Source organism: Perca fluviatilis, chromosome 14, assembly GCF_010015445.1.
Source record: "Perca fluviatilis chromosome 14, GENO_Pfluv_1.0, whole genome shotgun sequence".
NCBI classification, from domain to species: domain Eukaryota; kingdom Metazoa; phylum Chordata; class Actinopteri; order Perciformes; family Percidae; genus Perca; species Perca fluviatilis.
This window is the reverse complement of record NC_053125.1, coordinates 1,507,836-1,525,630: the sequence shown is the minus strand read 5'-3', so window position 1 is coordinate 1,525,630 and position 17,795 is coordinate 1,507,836. Positions and strand designations below refer to the sequence as shown.

Here is a 17,795-nt window from a genome sequence, read left to right as displayed (position 1 = left end):
AACAGTGTTGGGAGTAACGCGTTACAAAAGTAACGCAATTACAGTAATGTATTCCTTTTTGCTGTAACGCAGTAATATAACACATTACTAATTAAATTTCGGTAATATTATTACCCGTTACAATCTCAGTAACGCGAGTTACAACGCATTTTAGCGCAACATTTTTTAAGAATTTCCCAACACCGCGAAGCATTTGTTCACAGGAAACAAAAGCCGTGAGTATTATTTCATAACATCTGTGTCCCAACAGGTGACGGCAGTGTGTCCGAGCCGCTGACAGATTTAAACATGTCGGGAATTAATGTTTAGGCTCGCTTACTCGTAAATCATTGCAGTTTATCAGCCGTGGAGAGTAACTCTGCCTGTAGTGGAATGGCTTGATGACCATTTACTGTTCAATATGTTTCTGTCATGAACGGTAATAATTATTACAGTTGCAGTTTTACAAACAAGAAAGTGAGCAACTTAGCTTGACGGACATGTTGCATCCATAGGTTGCATCAACAACATGCATAACAGTTGCATCTCAGTAAGCTAGCAAGAGTACACAAGGTACACAACCGACAACTTCAGTGTAGGCTACTTCAAAATAAAAGCACTTCCTGTGACGGTTCGCAGTAAAACTAAATTACTGTTAAACAAATAAGGTTGTGTACCTTTTCACATATATCAGCTGTAAATCAAGTACTGTAAATAATGTAACTAGTGAGTTTTAATCACACTATAATTGACAATTTCCTTTAGACTGTTTTAAACTAAACAACATGAATTTCTTATTCAAGTGCTTTAAACAAACATTTACAACAATGCCGTACTTCAATACAACTGTAAGGTACTTTTAATTGAGTATTTTCATTTTCTCCTACTTGCCTATTGTTTTACTTATCTATTTTTTATAGCTTTAGTTACTTTGCATATTCATATTAATTATACAAAATATTAGGAATAATCTGTGATGTATGAAAGTGGATAAAGATGAGACTTTATTGATCCAGTGGTGAAATTCACAAGCTAGCTGCCAAGTCAAACTTCCGCTGTTATTTTGATGAAAGTAACTCAAAAGTAATGCATTACAATTCAGAGACAGTAATATTGTAATATAACTAATTACTCTCAAATGACAGTAACTAGTAATCTATAATGTATTACATTTTGGAAGTAACTTGCCCAACACTGTTGCTAAATCAAATACAACTATATAGGCCTGTCACACAGCCAATGTTCCCGGTCTGGTGGACCCACCACATTAGGTTTTTAAATCAATACAGCCATAATAATTTATGTAAAAATACTCAATAGATGTTTACTTTAGCTCAATTACCAATGATATACTGTATGCATCATTTATGGTTCGTATTTGCCATTTTACCTCTGTGAGATCACATTTATGATCATATCTTTTCGTTTTTTGTGAGAAAACAAGGAAAATCAATAAAAAAAGGTTAAAAAAAATAGAAACAAGATTTTTGATCATTATTGGTGCTTATTTCGTAGAACTTAATCAGAACAGGTGCAAGTGCTTGACATGTAATGATGTTGTAACTTTGTGTGGGAATAGCAGGTTCAGAAAGACATAGTTTCATAGCACCTACATTTAAATACACCCGAAGGAATGGGTGGACTGTGTGCAGTCATTGAAAATAGGTAATTTGTTACGTTCTTCACAGAAAATGAGCCAAGGCCAATGAGTTTGAGTTAGAAGAAATAATAAATAGCATAACTTCTCTTTTAGCAAACACTGAAAACGGGTCCCACAGACCCCAACACCACACAAGGGTTAGCTGAGCATCTGGACAGTAATGAGTTACACTAAACGTTTTTAGAGATATTAGCACGTTTCATACACACAGGTAAACTCAAGGTGATGAGATGTTGAAATACATATCTCATAGTTGCATACTACAACACACACTAGGCTCTCCAGCATAGAAACTGTTAAAATGACAAAGATAAGATAAGGACTGGTGTTTGATGCACCATTGACGTACTTTGATAGGACTAACCTTCAGGGAACGTTCCCAGAACGTTCTGGGAACCCCAAAAAATGTTGGCTGGGCGCTGAAGAATAAATGAAGAATATGGGAGATCTTACCGCTCTGAACTTTAGTTCAACCACCACTTTCAGCGCTTTTCGGGACATTGGACTCTTCTTTCAGCGGTGCTAAGACCAGTTTATATACTCTCTATGGATAAACCGGACTAGCTAACTAGCTAGGTTACAGCTGTAACTGTATACGGCTGCTCATGGGTGGATGGATTAAATGAACAGCTATGTCAATGGCTAGTCTCCGGTTTAGCGTCGCCTTACCTTGTTACCATGGATACTACAACTTCCGGGCGTGGTTGCTGGAGCAATGGGAAAAGTGTGTTGTGTGTCCATTCATGTAGAATTGACGTGAACAGCCACTTTTAAAGAGTGCTATCCTACGATGATATGATATTTGGGTAGGCTAGCTATGTAGCTACCCCTTCAAATGTATTTTTCTACGCATTTCATACATTCAGGACTTGACATTAACTGTTTTTAGTAGGGCTGCTTCCTCTTAGTCGATTAGTCGACTAATCTGTCATTTTGGTCTTAGTCAACTTAGATTTCTCTAGTCCATTAGTCATGTTTGATGCTGTTTTCATGCTGAATGACTTATTTCCAAGAACCGTACGAGCTCATCTCTGGTAAACACAAGAATTAAAGTGGTGCTTTAACATGACTCTTTGAAGAGAAACTCAAGATTTACAGATCTGTCGATTAAATCAACTAATCGATTTGTCGATACAACTGAATGAGTGTTGGTCGACTAAGAATTTCTTTAATCGAGCACCGCCCTAGTTTTTAGTCCCAGCCACTGTGGCTAGTGGTTTACCAAAGTTAGCCACGCAGCATTTTCACTATAGCCATTATTTTGTGGGAAATTACATTTCAGTTGACTGTGGTGTAGGCCAATACAATTTACTTGAATAACTAGCTAGATTCACCACCATGCCTAAATGCCCACCCAAATCAAGACCAGGCCTACAACAAATATAGGCAGCTGTAGCCTACTATAACACTTTGAAATATTCAGCTGTGATAAGGTTGTGAGTAGTCTATATCCACGACGTTATTCCTCTCACAAAAATGCACAAATACCACAGAAATTCCACAGCTGTTCAGAAGTTCAAACTCAATGTTTCAGCACTAAATGAAAAGGGGGAGGTGCAGATGGAACTGCTGTGGCCATTCCCAAAATTCAGAAGGTTTTTGACTTAAAAACAAAAAATGCAATTTCACATCATTTGAATACCTAAAGTTGCCCTCACACAGCTCCAGCGGCTTGTGCCTGAGTGGAGAAGAGGAGTGTGGGTATATTCTGACGATCGGCGACGATCTTCCCGTCTCCACAGTCTCTTCTGATCAGCTTATCACCATTTGCACTAGGGCTGTGCTCGATTAAAGAAATTCTTAGTCGACCAACACTCATTCAATTGTACCGACTAATCGATTAGTTGATTTAATCGACAGATCTGTAAATCTGAGTTTCTCCACAAAGAGTCCTGCTAAAAGCACCACTTTAATTCTTGTGTTTACCAGAGATGTGCTCGTACATTTCTTGGAAAGAAGTCACTCAGCATGAAAAAAAAAAAAAAAGCATAAAACATGACTAATCGACAAAAAAAAAAAATCTAAGCTAAGACCAAAACGACCGATTAGTCAACTAATCGACTAAGAGGGAGCAGCCCTAATTTGCACTAATCGCAGAGGCAAATTCCACCTAGGGTAACTACTGTGGCAATACATTCCTTTCTGATTGGGTTTGAAAAGTTGGAGCAAAGATCAGCTGAAGTTCAGGCTGAAAACATGAAGGTGCGTCAGAGGATTCGGAAAAAGAGCATCCGAAGTGGGAAGAATGACCGAAAACCTTTTGCCTGTGGCTGTTAACGGTGGTATAACGGCGATATGTGGCCTTGTAGGGGCTCATTTTCTAAGTCTCCAGTGCCCCTTCAACCCCTGAAGAGAAAGACAGGTTAGAGTACTCCATCTTCCAGTCAGCTGATCACTGTGAGAGGAGTTGGAACATATGGAGAATACACTTCAGACTACACAGTACAGTCTTCAGATACAAGTAACGATAGAAGCTGCAGAGAGAGAAGAAAGGCCTCATTTAAACTAAACCATCAAGACTCACTAAATCTGCAGTTTTTGTTTACACATTTTAAATTGGAGACACAAATGATCCTCCCAATCTGAACTCCTCAGTCAGAATGCATTTTAATTCTCTGAACATGATGCTGCTTCTAAATCTGTTATTTTACTGTATAAACATAGTTTCAGATACAGAACAGAAAACAAGTCTGATAAACTTTGATATAAAGAATGTGCGTGCCAACTAAGAATAAATTATTAGTAAATCAGAAGTGACGTACCAGTGCTACAAGATGACAGCAGCTGCATCTGATGCACCATTATGGGAACCGTGCTAATGTTTCACAATAAAAGCCTTGATAGGAAACGTATGTACGTACGCACACACTTTTTTTTTTTCTTCTGATTGGTCACCAACACAGGACAACATAATATCTGCCTGTACCATACATGTATCCATTCAGAGTCTGGTCCTACAGTGGGCACCACAGTGTGGATATTTAGCACATATTTAAGTCAAGTCTCTGTTTTTATTGTAGTTTATATTCTGTATTTTACTTCTTGTTTGCTGCTGCAACACAAATATGCCCTGTTGGGATTAATAAAGTACTCTATCCATCTATTACAATGAAGATTTGCACTCTTAAAATTTCTATAACTGTGTTTTGTTTGTCCCTAGCTGGGACTCTAGCTGCAGAGTGGACAGCTGATGATCAGACGACTTAATATGGAAAGGAAAAGGATCAACTGAAGCCACGCTGCTCTGCTTCATTTTCTACAGAGACAGTTGTCATGGCATAAGCAACCCTGGGCAACATGATTAATCTGGTTAGGTCTAGGATTGGACTCCAACCCTAACCCAGGAAACAGACCGCTGCTTGCAAACTCTTTGTGCCTAAACGGGATGCGAAGAGGGGCAGTGGGCGACCGTGGAGGTGGGCTGTAGGCTGCCCACCCAATCAGAAGTTAGAAACGACTATTTTTTCCATTGGCTGAACACATTTTCTCTTTTGTTTACCGCTGTCCTTAGCTACCCTCCAACTTTCATCTACAGTAGAATATTCCCCCAATTTCTACATAGAATGTGTTAAATTCATGTTAAAGCTTTGGTGTGTAACTTTTTGATATTAATGAACATCCGTTACATTCAAGCCATTGCCTAATAAGTTGCTACAAAGCTTATTCAGAATCAAATCGAATTCAATCAGCTCCACCCAACTCTCTCTGGATTTCTCAGTATGACTATGTTCAGAAGATTGGGGCGTCCGGCGACTTTCTGAAGATAATGACTTCTTCTGAAGAGTCCGTCATGGTTTTTTAATCCTCCGTGTCCTCCTTGGCTACTAGCAACTGTGTGGAGGAGCTTTCATTTCTTATATTGGGACTATACTCTCAAAACGTTTAATCTTTTCCAAGAATTCCAGGGCCAGTGACAAAAATGCTCATGTTGGGACTTTATCCTGCTTTAAAACTTTTTTTAAATGAATAGATTAAGCACCAGGCTGACAGCTTGAGCTTCTTGCTAAAAGGAAAAAAAAAACATTTTCTGTAATAATAACATATATTCTGCTAATAGTTGTAGCAAAATTGAACTTTCCATTAGCTGTTCAACTAAGTTATTACCCATTACAGGAGGCACAAAGTAAACATTTCAATAAATAGCTGGTTAAAAAAAAAAAAAAAAAAAAAAGCCGTTGGAAGTTTTTATATATATATATATATATATATATATATATATATATGTGTATGTATGTATATATACATACATATATATATATATATATATAAAAACTTCCAACGGCTTTTTTTTTTTTTTTAACCAGCTATTTATTGAAATGTTTACACACACACACACACACACACACACACACACACACACACACACACACACACACACACACACACACACACACACACACACACACACACACACACACACACACACACACACACACACACAAAGTTTTTCAGCTCTTTTCTCAGTGTGGTCTGGTGTGTCAGGGACCGGGGTCAGAGTCTGAATCTGCCTCTTCTTTTTCCTGGTCGACGGCCACTGCTCCTTTCCTCTGAGGCAGGACGGTGAAGAAGGCCTCCTGCCAGCTGCCCTTCTCCAAGTAGGCCAGGATGATCTCAAACACTGGACGAGGGAAGGAAACACGCATTTAAAACCTAATAAAAGCCAGTGGGAGCAAAAGAGCCAAGAGGACACAGAATGGCAAAACTGAAGACTGGTGAATTAAGCCCCCTAAGTTAATGCTGCTACAGCTTTACTCTTCCAGCGCTGCATATATAGTCCTTTTTCTGTAATAATGTAATAAGGAGTTTTGTGAGAGTGACAACTGAAATGTACACACACAATGCTATAATAAATCTCCATTTCAAAGATTGTTTTTGTGTGTGGGGTTTATTAGACACAAAAGCATAGGGTAATAAAGCCCAGGCTGAAAAAAGAAATTAAATAATTTAAAAAGATTTTGCCATTCCAAAACCCCAAAACAGCAATGACCTCACAAGGTCTTCATATACACCGAGTATTGCTTTACAGAGACGCCCGGGCCCACCCTGTCCAACATGTACAGAAATCCAGAGCTTTAAGACTTGCATAGCCAACATTTTGGCTTCCCCCCCAAAGGAGGTTTTAACCGGCGCCAAAGGAACATCACAAGCGCCAAAATGTCTGATTTTCCGCAGCCGGCCTCCCTCTCGTCCACAGCTGCTACTGTACGTACACCTGCGTCTGGGGCTGATTTAACTTGTATAGTGGCGATGGTATCTCCCGTTTGCAGAGCAGGGCGCACCGGACTCTCCCGGTGGCCACGCTGCTCTGGGGACCGGCGGGCGGAGCTGGACTGCGGTCTGTCTGTGGTGGGCTGCGCTGCGCTGCCTCCTATCAGTACGAAATTGAGACGGTTTCATGACCTGTAAAAACGTCCCGTAGTAGCGTTAATTGCTTTGGTACGGTTGGTTTTACCACCTGATGGGAGCCGGACGTTGAAAGTTGCGAGTGCTTTTAGCGGCGTTGCCCCGACTCCCCGAACACGCTGCAGAGTGGTCTCGCTCGGCCTCTCTGCTGTAACAGCAGCAGGTAAAAAACTGTATTTCACACCGCGATGGTTACATTTGAAATTAATCTGTGGGTTTACATGCATGCTGAACCATAGGGCGGTCCGTTACACTACTGTAGGCCTATAGGCTATTCAACATCAATTTATTTATCAATATTTTATAAACTGAAAAAATTACACTTCATAATGCTTTGTATGCATAACACTGTTGTATTAATGTACAAATCCTACATTTTTCAACCAAAAAAAAAATCTGCTCCTTGGTTGAAAAAGATACGGTTCTGCCCTGTTCACTGATCAAATAAACTGGACTTTGTGGTCAATTATAGCCAGATGTGAAAGCCCCCTTTCCCTACTGCGTTATATTCCATTATATTTTAAATTTGGAATTGTTATCTGCCCCCAGAATTTTGTATTTTCCATGACAGAAATTAAGTTGTTTTCACAATAAATTTGTGCCTGAAAATCTATCAGAATGCAGGAAATGAAGTCTCTGACATTCAACATTTCATGGGGGAGGACCCACAGACCCCCCCACTTTCCATGTGTCCCCCGAAAAGGCCCATTCTGAGCCAGGAAAAATCCTGCTAGCCATAATTGGACACCATCGCAACTAACTAAAACAGGTCAATAAGCAATCCAAACTACTGTTCTCCGCCTCATGTATCGGTCCGATACGAGTCCTTACGTCTTACCGTGATTGACTGCCAGAACCTTCCGACTGTTCATCTTGACAAAACTGCTCAGAGGAAGCTGAGCGTGATCGATCCCCAGCTCCTTCGCCCTCTCAAAAGTGATCCCCTGCAGAAAAAAAAACGAGAGAAAAGTGACCCACTCAGATCTGCCAGCAGGAGCGACAACCGAGCATCGGGGCATTGCAGCCGCGTGGCCAGACTGACCTTATGGTGGTTGTGGTCCACCAGGCCTCCTATCACGTAGGCCTTTGTGTGGTCCAGCTCTTCCAGGACGTTGGGAGAGTCCGATGTCAGGTACACCAGCTCCTCCTTCGCCACCACTTCGCTGTAGTGCTCAGTTTTGATGCTGATGTCCTGCACACAGCAGCAGCCCACAGTTACACAACGCTGCGTAGCGAGATCTACTGTATGGTGGTTAATCTGTAGGCCAATTAATCGGTCAATTATTTGGCTTTTTTTTACATAATCGGCATCGGCCAATATCAAGCCGATTAATAGGCAGGCGCATCTGCGGGCAGCCTGGTGTTGTTGTTGTGGAACACGTGTTCGACGCACGCTGCCCCTAGAGTCAGTTACCAGCAGAGTGAGCAGACCTCATCCAGTGCCAAAAGGAAGGAGCTGTTCCTCGGAGAAAACGGTAAGGATTACATTCTTATAAGTCGTATATATTTAATGAAAAACGTATGACATGTTACTGCCAACTTCGGCTAATTTGGATATTGATAGCTGTCGTGTCATGCTGTCATGTCACAATAATTAAGCTAGAATTTTGCAATCACAGACAGTGGATCTGAGACTTTTATTATTTGTTCTGTTTGTGTGTCTATATTTGAGAGGGTTGTCAACTCAATGCAGAGAAAGAAGTTGTAGTTAAAAGAGACCACCGCACCACAGGCTAGTGAAGGACTGGCTTTGCGTTGCTAGCGTCGTTGCTAGGGTTGGTAGAGTAGACCCGGTGCTAATATGGCACCTGTGCCTTAACGACCGCATTTTACCGGACCGAATAGCAACGCGGATTTCTGTACCTCATTTCGGCTCCACTAATATGCCTGCGTTGCTCTCTGATGCTCCGAAAACGAATGTTAGAATAACAGAAACATCGCAGCATGTGACGCTAGTTAACATTACACTCGTCAGCAGCTAACATTAGCCTACCTTTAGCTAGCAGATGGATTAAACACGATTAAAATGCTGACAGCTAAACGGTGTAAAGTGTGATTTATTTCACTGTATAGGATCCAACAGCAGCATGTTAAGCAGTGTGCTGCTGCCATTGTTTAGCTACTTGTCTGAAGAACAACACAGACGGTGCGTCGCGGTGCATTCAAAGTTGTTGTAAAATACCCTTTTGCCATGGTGGTTGTTTTTGTTGTTCAACAGCAATTTACTAGTGAAATAAAGTTATTGTTAGAAGTTATAGTTATTACATTATTAAATAATTTAATTTTGACCATATGGCCTAAAGTTGTTTTCCCCCCTTAATTAGGTTTTGTCCATTTGGCTTTGTCTGTCAACAAACAAAACAAACCAAAAATACATAGTTTTTGGGAAGATGATAGAAACTTTTTTAGCCTTGTATCACTTACAATGCACTGAATTATTAGCCGATATATAAAACAAATGTTAGATTTTATATCTATACCTATCTATAAAATGACGAAGAAGATAATATACAAAAATACTAACTTAACCTTGTGTTTTATACGAAAATACAAGGTTAATTTAGTATTTTTGTCTGATGGCTGAAAAGAAAACCACCCCCTTATGGCAGTGCTTCACCCAGCCAACACCAAAACAAAGAAATGCTGCTGGTTGCTACTGCGTGTCGCTTTTTCTTATCTTGCAATTAACAGGTTTTTGATTTATTTAGTGTGAAATGCTCCCACACCTGGGATGTCTTAGGTCGTACTGATTTCTCTGCCTCCACCGTGTGTTTCAGAACAACGTTACGAGTCTCTCCAGGCTCTCTTCGCATTTCCTCTACCCCCGCTCTGCTCTTTTTTTCCCCCCCCCTTTCTTTCGCTCCGCGCTGCTCCGCGCTGCTCCGCGCTGCTCCGCGCTGCTCCGCGCTGCGCTCAACTAATTTTTTTCCACGACTGAGTGGTGTAATAGTTGCGCGACACAACGAATCGATAGTGAAATTCGTTGCCAACTTTTTAAATAATCGAATTTTATCGATTCGTTGTTGCAGCCCTACTTATTAGTGTTAAATTTTATCTTTCAAATAGAGGTTAAAAACAAGCAAATATCGGCCAAAAATAATCTGCAGCATATATCGGCCTTCGGCTGACCCTGATTTCAAAAGATCGGTATCGGCCTGAGAAAACCCATATCGGTCGACCTCTATATTAAACACAAGTCAAAATGATAAAAGCAGTTGCTGCCGCACGGAACTCTGTGCACGTTCAGGTGGACAATAGTCTCGCTTTGCGCACATACAGCGAGTCTGAACATATATTTCGTTAAAAAAGCAACACAGCAGCTGCTGCAAAAGAGACCTCTAGCTCACCCAGTAAGAGCGTGCGCCCCATGTAGGCCGAGTCCTTTGCAGTGGCCCGGGTTCGGTGCGACCTGCGGCCCTTTGCTGCGTGTCATCCCCTAGCTCTCTCCCACCCTTCCTGTCTATCCACTGTCACTATCTAATAAAAAAGGGAAAAGCCCCAAAAAATTATCTTAAAAAAAAAAAAAAATTGGTATTGACCTATAATCTATAAAAGTCCAGGGCCTACTAATCCCATTCTGAGGCTGCAGCACCATGTCATTAACAGAATTATGATTCATAATCTTTTATTTTAAAGGGTTTACATCATTCACCTGCAACCCTGTGAGACTCCTTTTTAATGGCTCTTACCGGTTTGTGTCCAGGGAACACGACAAAAACATTTAAAAACATGTTTCAGAGCGAGTCACATTCTCCTGGACGCTCTGCATACAGCGGCTTTACTAAAACGCTCCGCATCACCAATGTTGTAAAGAAAACTGCCGTTTGCAAAAAATAAAAAAAAATAAAAATGTAATGTGACATAGAGAATGTGCTGGGATGTCGAGCATGTCCACGATGGGGGACGTTAGTGATATGAGGACGGATAAGGTTATGGAGGCTACATAACTGATAGACAGGGAAGACAAACCATACGGCTCAAACAGGTAGGCTAGTATCTGTCTTGACCGTCCGTTTTTCCTCTCGCGTTCCCTAACCGCTGCTTCGACAGCGCTCACTGCCGGTCTCTCTCTCTCGCTTCACCACTCGGACACTGACGTCACTCCCTCGGCACCGGCCGCTCTCGAACTGCCACTCACTAATGCCTGACCTATGGCTCTGGGTTGAATGTGCCCTTGAGATGACGCTACCCCAGGGATGAGATCATCTCTCAATGTAAATCAAACCAGCTATTAGGCTAACTGAAATAAAGCCATGCCAATCTCTAGGTATGGTGAAGGGTATGTGATGATGTGGGATGATTGTTTTTAATAACAAAGGCCAAGGGAACTTTATCAGGATGCATAGTATCCTGGATCCATGACATAACTGGCCTTTAAAAATAAACATCTGCCTGCCTCTATGGGAATTTAACATAGGGATGTGCTGACTTATGCCCCCCTGTATTCTAAGGAAGAACATTTATTTATTTACAATACATTATTCATTCACAAAGAAAACTGGTGTCCTTAAAGGTTGGGTTTTTCCTCATTTTTTTTAAATTAAGGCATTAAGATCAATTTACAAAAGATGATTTATTTATTTATTTTTTTACTCCTCTTTTTAGTCAACTTTAGCAGGGGTGTATTCACTTATGCTGAGCACCGTATGTACAGTGCCTTGCGAAAGTATTCGGCCCCCTTGAACTTTTCGACCTTTTGCCACATTTCAGGCCTCAAACATAAAGATATAAAACTGTAATTTTTTGTGAAGAATCAACAACAAGTGGGACACAATCATGAAGTGGAATGAAATTTATTGGATATTTCAAACCTTTTAAACAAATAAAAAACTGAAATATTGGGCGTGCAAAATTATTCAGCCCCCTTAAGTTAATACTTTGTAGCGCCACCTTTTGCTGCGATTACAGCTGTAAGTCGCTTGGGGTATGTCTCTATCAGTTTTGCACATCGAGAGACTGACATTTTTGCCCATTCCTCCTTGCAAAACAGCTCGAGCTCAGTGAGGTTGGATGGAGAGCGTTTGTGAACAGCAGTTTTCAGTTCTTTCCACAGATTCTCGATTGGATTCAGGTCTGGACTTTGACTTGGCCATTCTAACACCTGGATATGTTTATTTGTGAACCATTCCATTGTAGATTTTGCTTTATGTTTTGGATCATTGTCTTGTTGGAAGACAAATCTCCGTCCCAGTCTCAGGTCTTTTGCAGACTCCATCAGGTTTTCTTCCAGAATGGTCCTGTCTTTGGCTCCATCCATCTTCCCATCAATTTTAACCATCTTCCCTGTCCCTGCTGAAGAAAAGCAGGCCCAAACCATGATGCTGCCACCACCATGTTTGACAGTGGGGATGGTGTGTTCAGGTGATGAGCTGTGTTGCTTTTATGCCAAACATAACGTTTTGCATTGTTGCCAAAAGTTCGATTTTGGTTTCATCTGACCACAGCACCTTCTTCCACATGTTTGGTGTGTCTCCCAGGTGGCTTTCGGCAAACTTTAAATGACACTTTTTATGGATATCTTTAAGAAATGGCTTTCTTCTTGCCACTCTTCCATAAAGGCCAGATTTGTGCAGTATACGACTGATTGTTGTCCTATGGACAGAGTCTCCCACCTCAGCTGTAGATCTCTGCAGTTCATCCAGAGTGATCATGGGCCTCTTCGGCTGCATCTCTGATCAGTCTTCTCATTGTATGAGCTGAAAGTTTAGAGGGACGACGGGTCTTCGTTAGATTTGTAGTGGTCTGATACTCCTTCCATTTCAATATTATCGCTGCACAGTGCTCCTTGGGATGTTTAAAGCTTGGGAAATCTTTTTGTATCCAAATCCGGCTTTAAACTTCTCCACAACAGTATCTCGGACCTGCCTGGTGTGTTCCTTGTTCTTCATGATGCTCTCTGCGCTTTACACGGACCTCTGAGACTATCACAGAGCAGGTGCATTTATACGGAGACTTGATTACACACAGCTGGATTCTATTTATCATCATTAGTCATTTAGGTCAACATTGGATCATTCAGACATCCTCACTGAACTTCTGGAGAGAGTTTGCTGCACTGAAAGTAAAGGGGCTGAATAATTTTGCACCCACTTTTTCCAGTTTTTATTTGTTAAAAAAGTTTGAAATAGCCAATGAATTTCGTTCCACTTCATAATTGGGACCCACTTGTTGTTGATTCTTCACAAAAAATTACAGTTTTATATCTTTATGTTTGAGGCCTGAAATGTGGCAAAAGGTCGAAACGTTCAAGGGGGCCGAATACTTTCGCAAGGCACTGTATGTGGGTCAACAGGGAAAGTAAGTTATTACAATAAAACAGTGTAATTGTAGATCATAGGGTACATAGATTCTGCCAGGAATTAACACAAGGACTGAAAATAAGGGCTTTATGCCCCTTTGAGCCATAAGGAAAAGCTCTGCTGCACAGCCTGTTTGAAAGGACGTGTCCCACACAAAAGCCAGGCTGCAAACAGTTGCTTTGTTGTTACAACTAACATTTGAGTGAGGGGTCATTCAGGATCACGCTTACCTTCCAGTTCACCCATCCTTTGTCCTTTTCATCCATGCTCTGTTTCAGCTGTCCTCCCAGGCTGGTCAGATACACCTGGACAGGTAAGAGGAGCTGTTACACGTCAGATAGACAGGTTCCAATACCAGTATTTTGTTCCCTTCGCGAAACAGATTCTGATACCTGAACTTGAGTCTAATCAATTCAAATCAAACAATTGTACTTTATTGTCCCCTTGAGGAAACTTTTTTTTTTTTGTTTTGGACTTGGCGCTGACAACTTTAGCCACACTTACAATATCGGTATCGGAACCACTTTAACATCGGACGTGACTGTGTCTACGGCTACATGTCGGTGGCCACTGACCTGCACTGGATGCGTGGCTCGTCTGTTCTCAGCATAGCAGCGCTGGATCTGTTTGTGAAGCTTCTGGACATCCTGAAGACAACAAGATTATCGGGTCACAAGAGACAGCAGGCTCGTTGGAGATGAGCTGCGCCTCACCTGTAAGGTGGACGAGAGCAGGCGGCTGTCGGACAGTTTCCAGCTGATTCCAGCAGCCTTCAGGCTGAACAGGAAGTCACAGAGACACTGTGGTCCAATTCCGATATAATCAAATGTTATCAGACCCATATATCAGCTGGTACACAGTCTCCAGTTGTTTCTATCATGACAGAGTAGCTGTCAAAATGCTCTACATGCGATCTGCTGCGGATTTTAATAAACAGACTGGAGATGATCTGTAATCTGAAAAGATTTAGTCTCTCTGACTTCTAAACATCACTATCAGTCACACAACATGTGTTCTGTACAGAATAAGCCATTATATCAGACAAATAGCAGTTAAAATCCCTCCAATTTAAAAGCAATAAAAAGTTTATATAAAATGTTATTGGGACTTTGTCTTATTCACCGTATCCCCCAGAGTTAGACAAGTCCATACATCCCCTTCTCATCTCCGTGCGTGTCCTAACTCACTCTGACGCACCCACCGCTAGCCTAGCTTAGCACAGATCCTGGAGGTAACAGGCTCCATCTAGCCTAGCTTAGCACAGATCCTGGAGGTAACAGGCTCCATCTAGCCTAGCTTAGCACAGATCCTGGAGGTAACAGGCTCCATCTAGCCTAGCTTAGCACAGATCCTGGAGGCAACAGGCTCCATCTAGCCTAGCTTAGCACAGATCCTGGAGGTAACAGCCTCCATCTAGCCTAGCTTAGGACAGAGCCGGTTACCTCCAGGATCTGTACCACAGGGTTTTCTTTTCCTTTCCTTTTTTTTTTTTACCTTGGTCAGCATGAGGTTGTCGAAGCTGCAGTCCACCACCAGCCTCAGCGAGCTGGGCGTCACCTCTCTGCGGGGACGTTTCCTCACGTGTTGGGCCTCTCCTCCCTGCTCCTCCGGATGGTTGTGCCTCTGCAGCCGACGCTGCTGCTTCCTCTCCTTTCGTTTCTGCCTGCAGCAGAAAGCACAGGACGGACACTGATGGGACACCACGCTGCAGACTCTCGGGGAGCACCCCCAGGCCACGCAAAGTAACTCTTTGACAGCTAATTAAAAAGGTCCCATGCATGAAAATTTCACTTTGAGGTTTTTTAACATTAATGTGAGTTCCCGCTGCCTGCCTATGGTCCCCCAGTGGCTAGAAATGGTGATAGGTGTAAACCGAGCCCTGGGTATCCTGCTCTGCCTTTGAGAAAATGAAAGCTCAGATGGACCAATCAGGAATCTTCTCCTTATGAGGTCATAAGGAGCAAGGTTACCTCCCCTTTCTCTGCTTTGCCCGCCCAGAGAATTTGGCCCACCCATGAGAGAGAGAGAGACATCATGGCTTTCAAATGAGCAAAGAGGCAGTTGGTCAAGGCCACACCCCCACCCTCCACCTTGCCCCCCCTCTCCTCCTCAATAGCTACAGACACAGAAATGGCACATCCTAAGGTGTACCCTAAAGCTCATTATGGAATTCTGCACCAAGGCTGAATTTCAGGAAAGAGACTTCAGATACAGTATTAGGGGACCACTAAGGGTCTATATAAAAGAGACTTCAGATACAGTATTAGGGGACCACTAAGGCCTATATAAAAGAGACTTCAGATACAGTATTAGGGGACCACTAAGGCCTATATAAAAGAGACTTCAGATACAGTATTAGGGGACCACTAAGGTCTATATAAAAGAGACTTCAGATACAGTATTAGGGGACCACTAAGGCCTATATAAAAGAGACTTCAGATACAGTATTAGGGGACCACTAAGGCCTATATAAAAGAGAGTTCAGATACAGTATTAGGGGACCACTAAGGTCTATATAAAAGAGACTTCAGATACAGTATTAGGGGACCACTGAGGTCTATATAAAAGAGAGTTCAGATACAGTATTAGGGGACCACTAAGGCCTATATAAAAAGAGACTTCAGATACAGTATTAGGGGACCACTGAGGTCTATATAAAAGAGACTTCAGATACAGTATTAGGGGACCACTAAGGCCTATATAAAAGAGACTTCAGATACAGTATTAGGGGACCACTAAGGTCTATATAAAAGAGACTTCAGATACAGTATTAGGGGACCACTAAGGCCTATATAAAAGAGACTTCAGATACAGTATTAGGGGACCACTGAGGTCTATATAAAAGCATTCAAAGAGCACCATGTCATGGGACCTTTAACCACTCGAGGTCAAATGCCTAACCCCAGCCAATCGAGCTGCGTCGTAGAGCGGGTCTTGGCGTGGCCATGGTGGGATTTAGGACACTTACTTTCGTAGTTCTCTCTCTTCTTCCCATTTCTGCTGTTTCAGAAGCTTCTTCTTTTGCCTTTTGGACACTGTTTGGTTTCCTGCTGCATTCTCTCCATTATTACTACTCTCAGTCTTCTGGCTGCTCTCGTTAGCTCCGTTATCCTTGTCCTGCTGGGCTGAGGCTTCAATTTTCACACTGTCATCAGCCATGTGTGGAGAGCACAGACGACGACTGTCTGCCGGCTAATGTTGCTCTATCAACCGGCTAGCTAGCTGTTGATGTTAGCGTCCTGGCTGCTCTCTGCAGGAAGCTCACTGGCAGCATTTAATAGAAGCAGAGTCCTTCTTTATAATTCCACGAAGTACGAAACCTCTTGAAAGTGCGCCACCGCCCGGATATCCAACCACGGACAAAGAAAACAGACTAACAACTAAATAAACTGTTCAATTTAGCCCCACAGTTCCACATCATTGACAGCTCCACATGTACCGAATGTTATGTTGGCGCGCGTATGATGTCATTTAACCGCGACAAGATGCATTCAAATGCTCTAGGAATGGGAGACGCCCCACGGATGATTTATCAGGAGCAGAATCAGAAAAGGGTTATTGCCTTTGTTTTTGGTGCATACATAGACGAACAAAACATAATATGAAATCCAATACAAACAATAGATACAGAAACAAATAGCCTACACATATAATTTAGCAGATTGAGGCGACAGATATATATACACTTGACTCCAGTCACAAAACCAAGCTCCAGTGGTTTCGTTTCATTATTTCCCATAGACTGTAAAGTTCCACTTCCCCTCGTTCATTAGGGCCCGAGCACGAAAGTGCGAACGAACCTGTTGTTTTTCATTAGATTATTATTTTTCCGAGTCCTTCGTCGCATTTTTGAAGGGGTTAGCATGCACGAAAACACACAAAAATTTGCACACATGTCACAACTGGTGAAAATTGCAAAGTTCTGTAGTGATTGGGCTCGGGTGTTGCCAGGGGGCTCCATAGCGCCCCCTAACGTGCGCCTTAATTCCGAAAAAAGTAATAAGTTAATACACCAACTTTTGAGGGAACATAGGTCTCATCTTGAACTCCATGGTTCTATTTTTAGAAAAAATTACCAAATTCTAAAATTTCTGAAATCTTCGTTTTCGTGCAAAAATCTTCATTTTACCAACACTTGTTTGAGGACTTTAGGATGCACGAAAACTCGTAAAATATTGCAGCCATGTACATAATATTAAACTCTTTCATCTGAATACACATGTAGGCCTGGGAGTGGTATGGTTGCTCTACAGCGCCCCCTAATTGGTTTTAGCACTTGGACACATTTTTGACGGCCTCAATGTTTACGAAAACTCACAAAAATTGGCGCCCACATAAACACCTGGGGGCTTTGTGAGACTGTACAGCAATTTGGCCCATACCTGTAAGCGGGCTCCATAGCGCCCCCTAATGCGTAGAAGGCCTTAACATTGACATAGTTGCTCCGATCTTCA

The 17,795-nt window shown here is 42.0% G+C and overlaps 2 protein-coding genes across 5 annotated transcripts in view; both read right to left on the bottom strand.

The window, feature by feature from the left end:
• Window positions 1-2,635, bottom strand: part of spata6l (spermatogenesis associated 6-like) — a 20,891-nt gene extending 18,256 nt beyond the window's left edge. Inside the window, exon 1 of one of the 4 annotated variants that reach the window (XM_039823464.1) lies at window positions 2,309-2,635. In XM_039823464.1, the coding sequence (XP_039679398.1) occupies window positions 2,309-2,380 (72 nt within the window). In that variant the 5' untranslated portion in view covers window positions 2,381-2,635. Of the gene's footprint in view, window positions 1-319; window positions 604-2,092 lie in introns of those variants that run through there. The other 3 variants (XM_039823466.1, XM_039823465.1, XM_039823467.1) reach the window with 3 other exon arrangements.
• A 3,430-nt stretch (window positions 2,636-6,065) lies between these two features.
• On the bottom strand, window positions 6,066-16,830 carry trmt10a (tRNA methyltransferase 10A). Its single transcript, XM_039821371.1, has 7 exons — window positions 16,310-16,830; window positions 14,836-15,004; window positions 13,917-13,988; window positions 13,572-13,646; window positions 8,085-8,234; window positions 7,881-7,986; window positions 6,066-6,257 (listed from the first exon to the last, which is right to left on the bottom strand). The coding sequence occupies exons 1-7, from the start codon at window positions 16,498-16,500 to the stop codon at window positions 6,118-6,120; spliced, it is 903 nt and encodes a 300-aa protein (XP_039677305.1). The 5' UTR covers window positions 16,501-16,830; the 3' UTR covers window positions 6,066-6,117.
• Window positions 16,831-17,795: the final 965 nt, after the last annotated feature.

Coding starts and splice junctions, on each gene's coding strand:
- trmt10a (XM_039821371.1), bottom strand. CDS start 16,500: ATGGCTGATGACAGTGTGAAAATTGAAGCCTCAGCCCAGCAGGACAAG. Junction 13,989..14,835: donor ACAACCTCATGCTGACCAAG/GTAAAAAAAAAA, acceptor TGTTGTCTTCAG/GATGTCCAGAAGCTTCACAA. Junction 8,235..13,571: donor AAGGATGGGTGAACTGGAAG/GTAAGCGTGATC, acceptor TGCTGTGTGCAG/GACATCAGCATCAAAACTGA.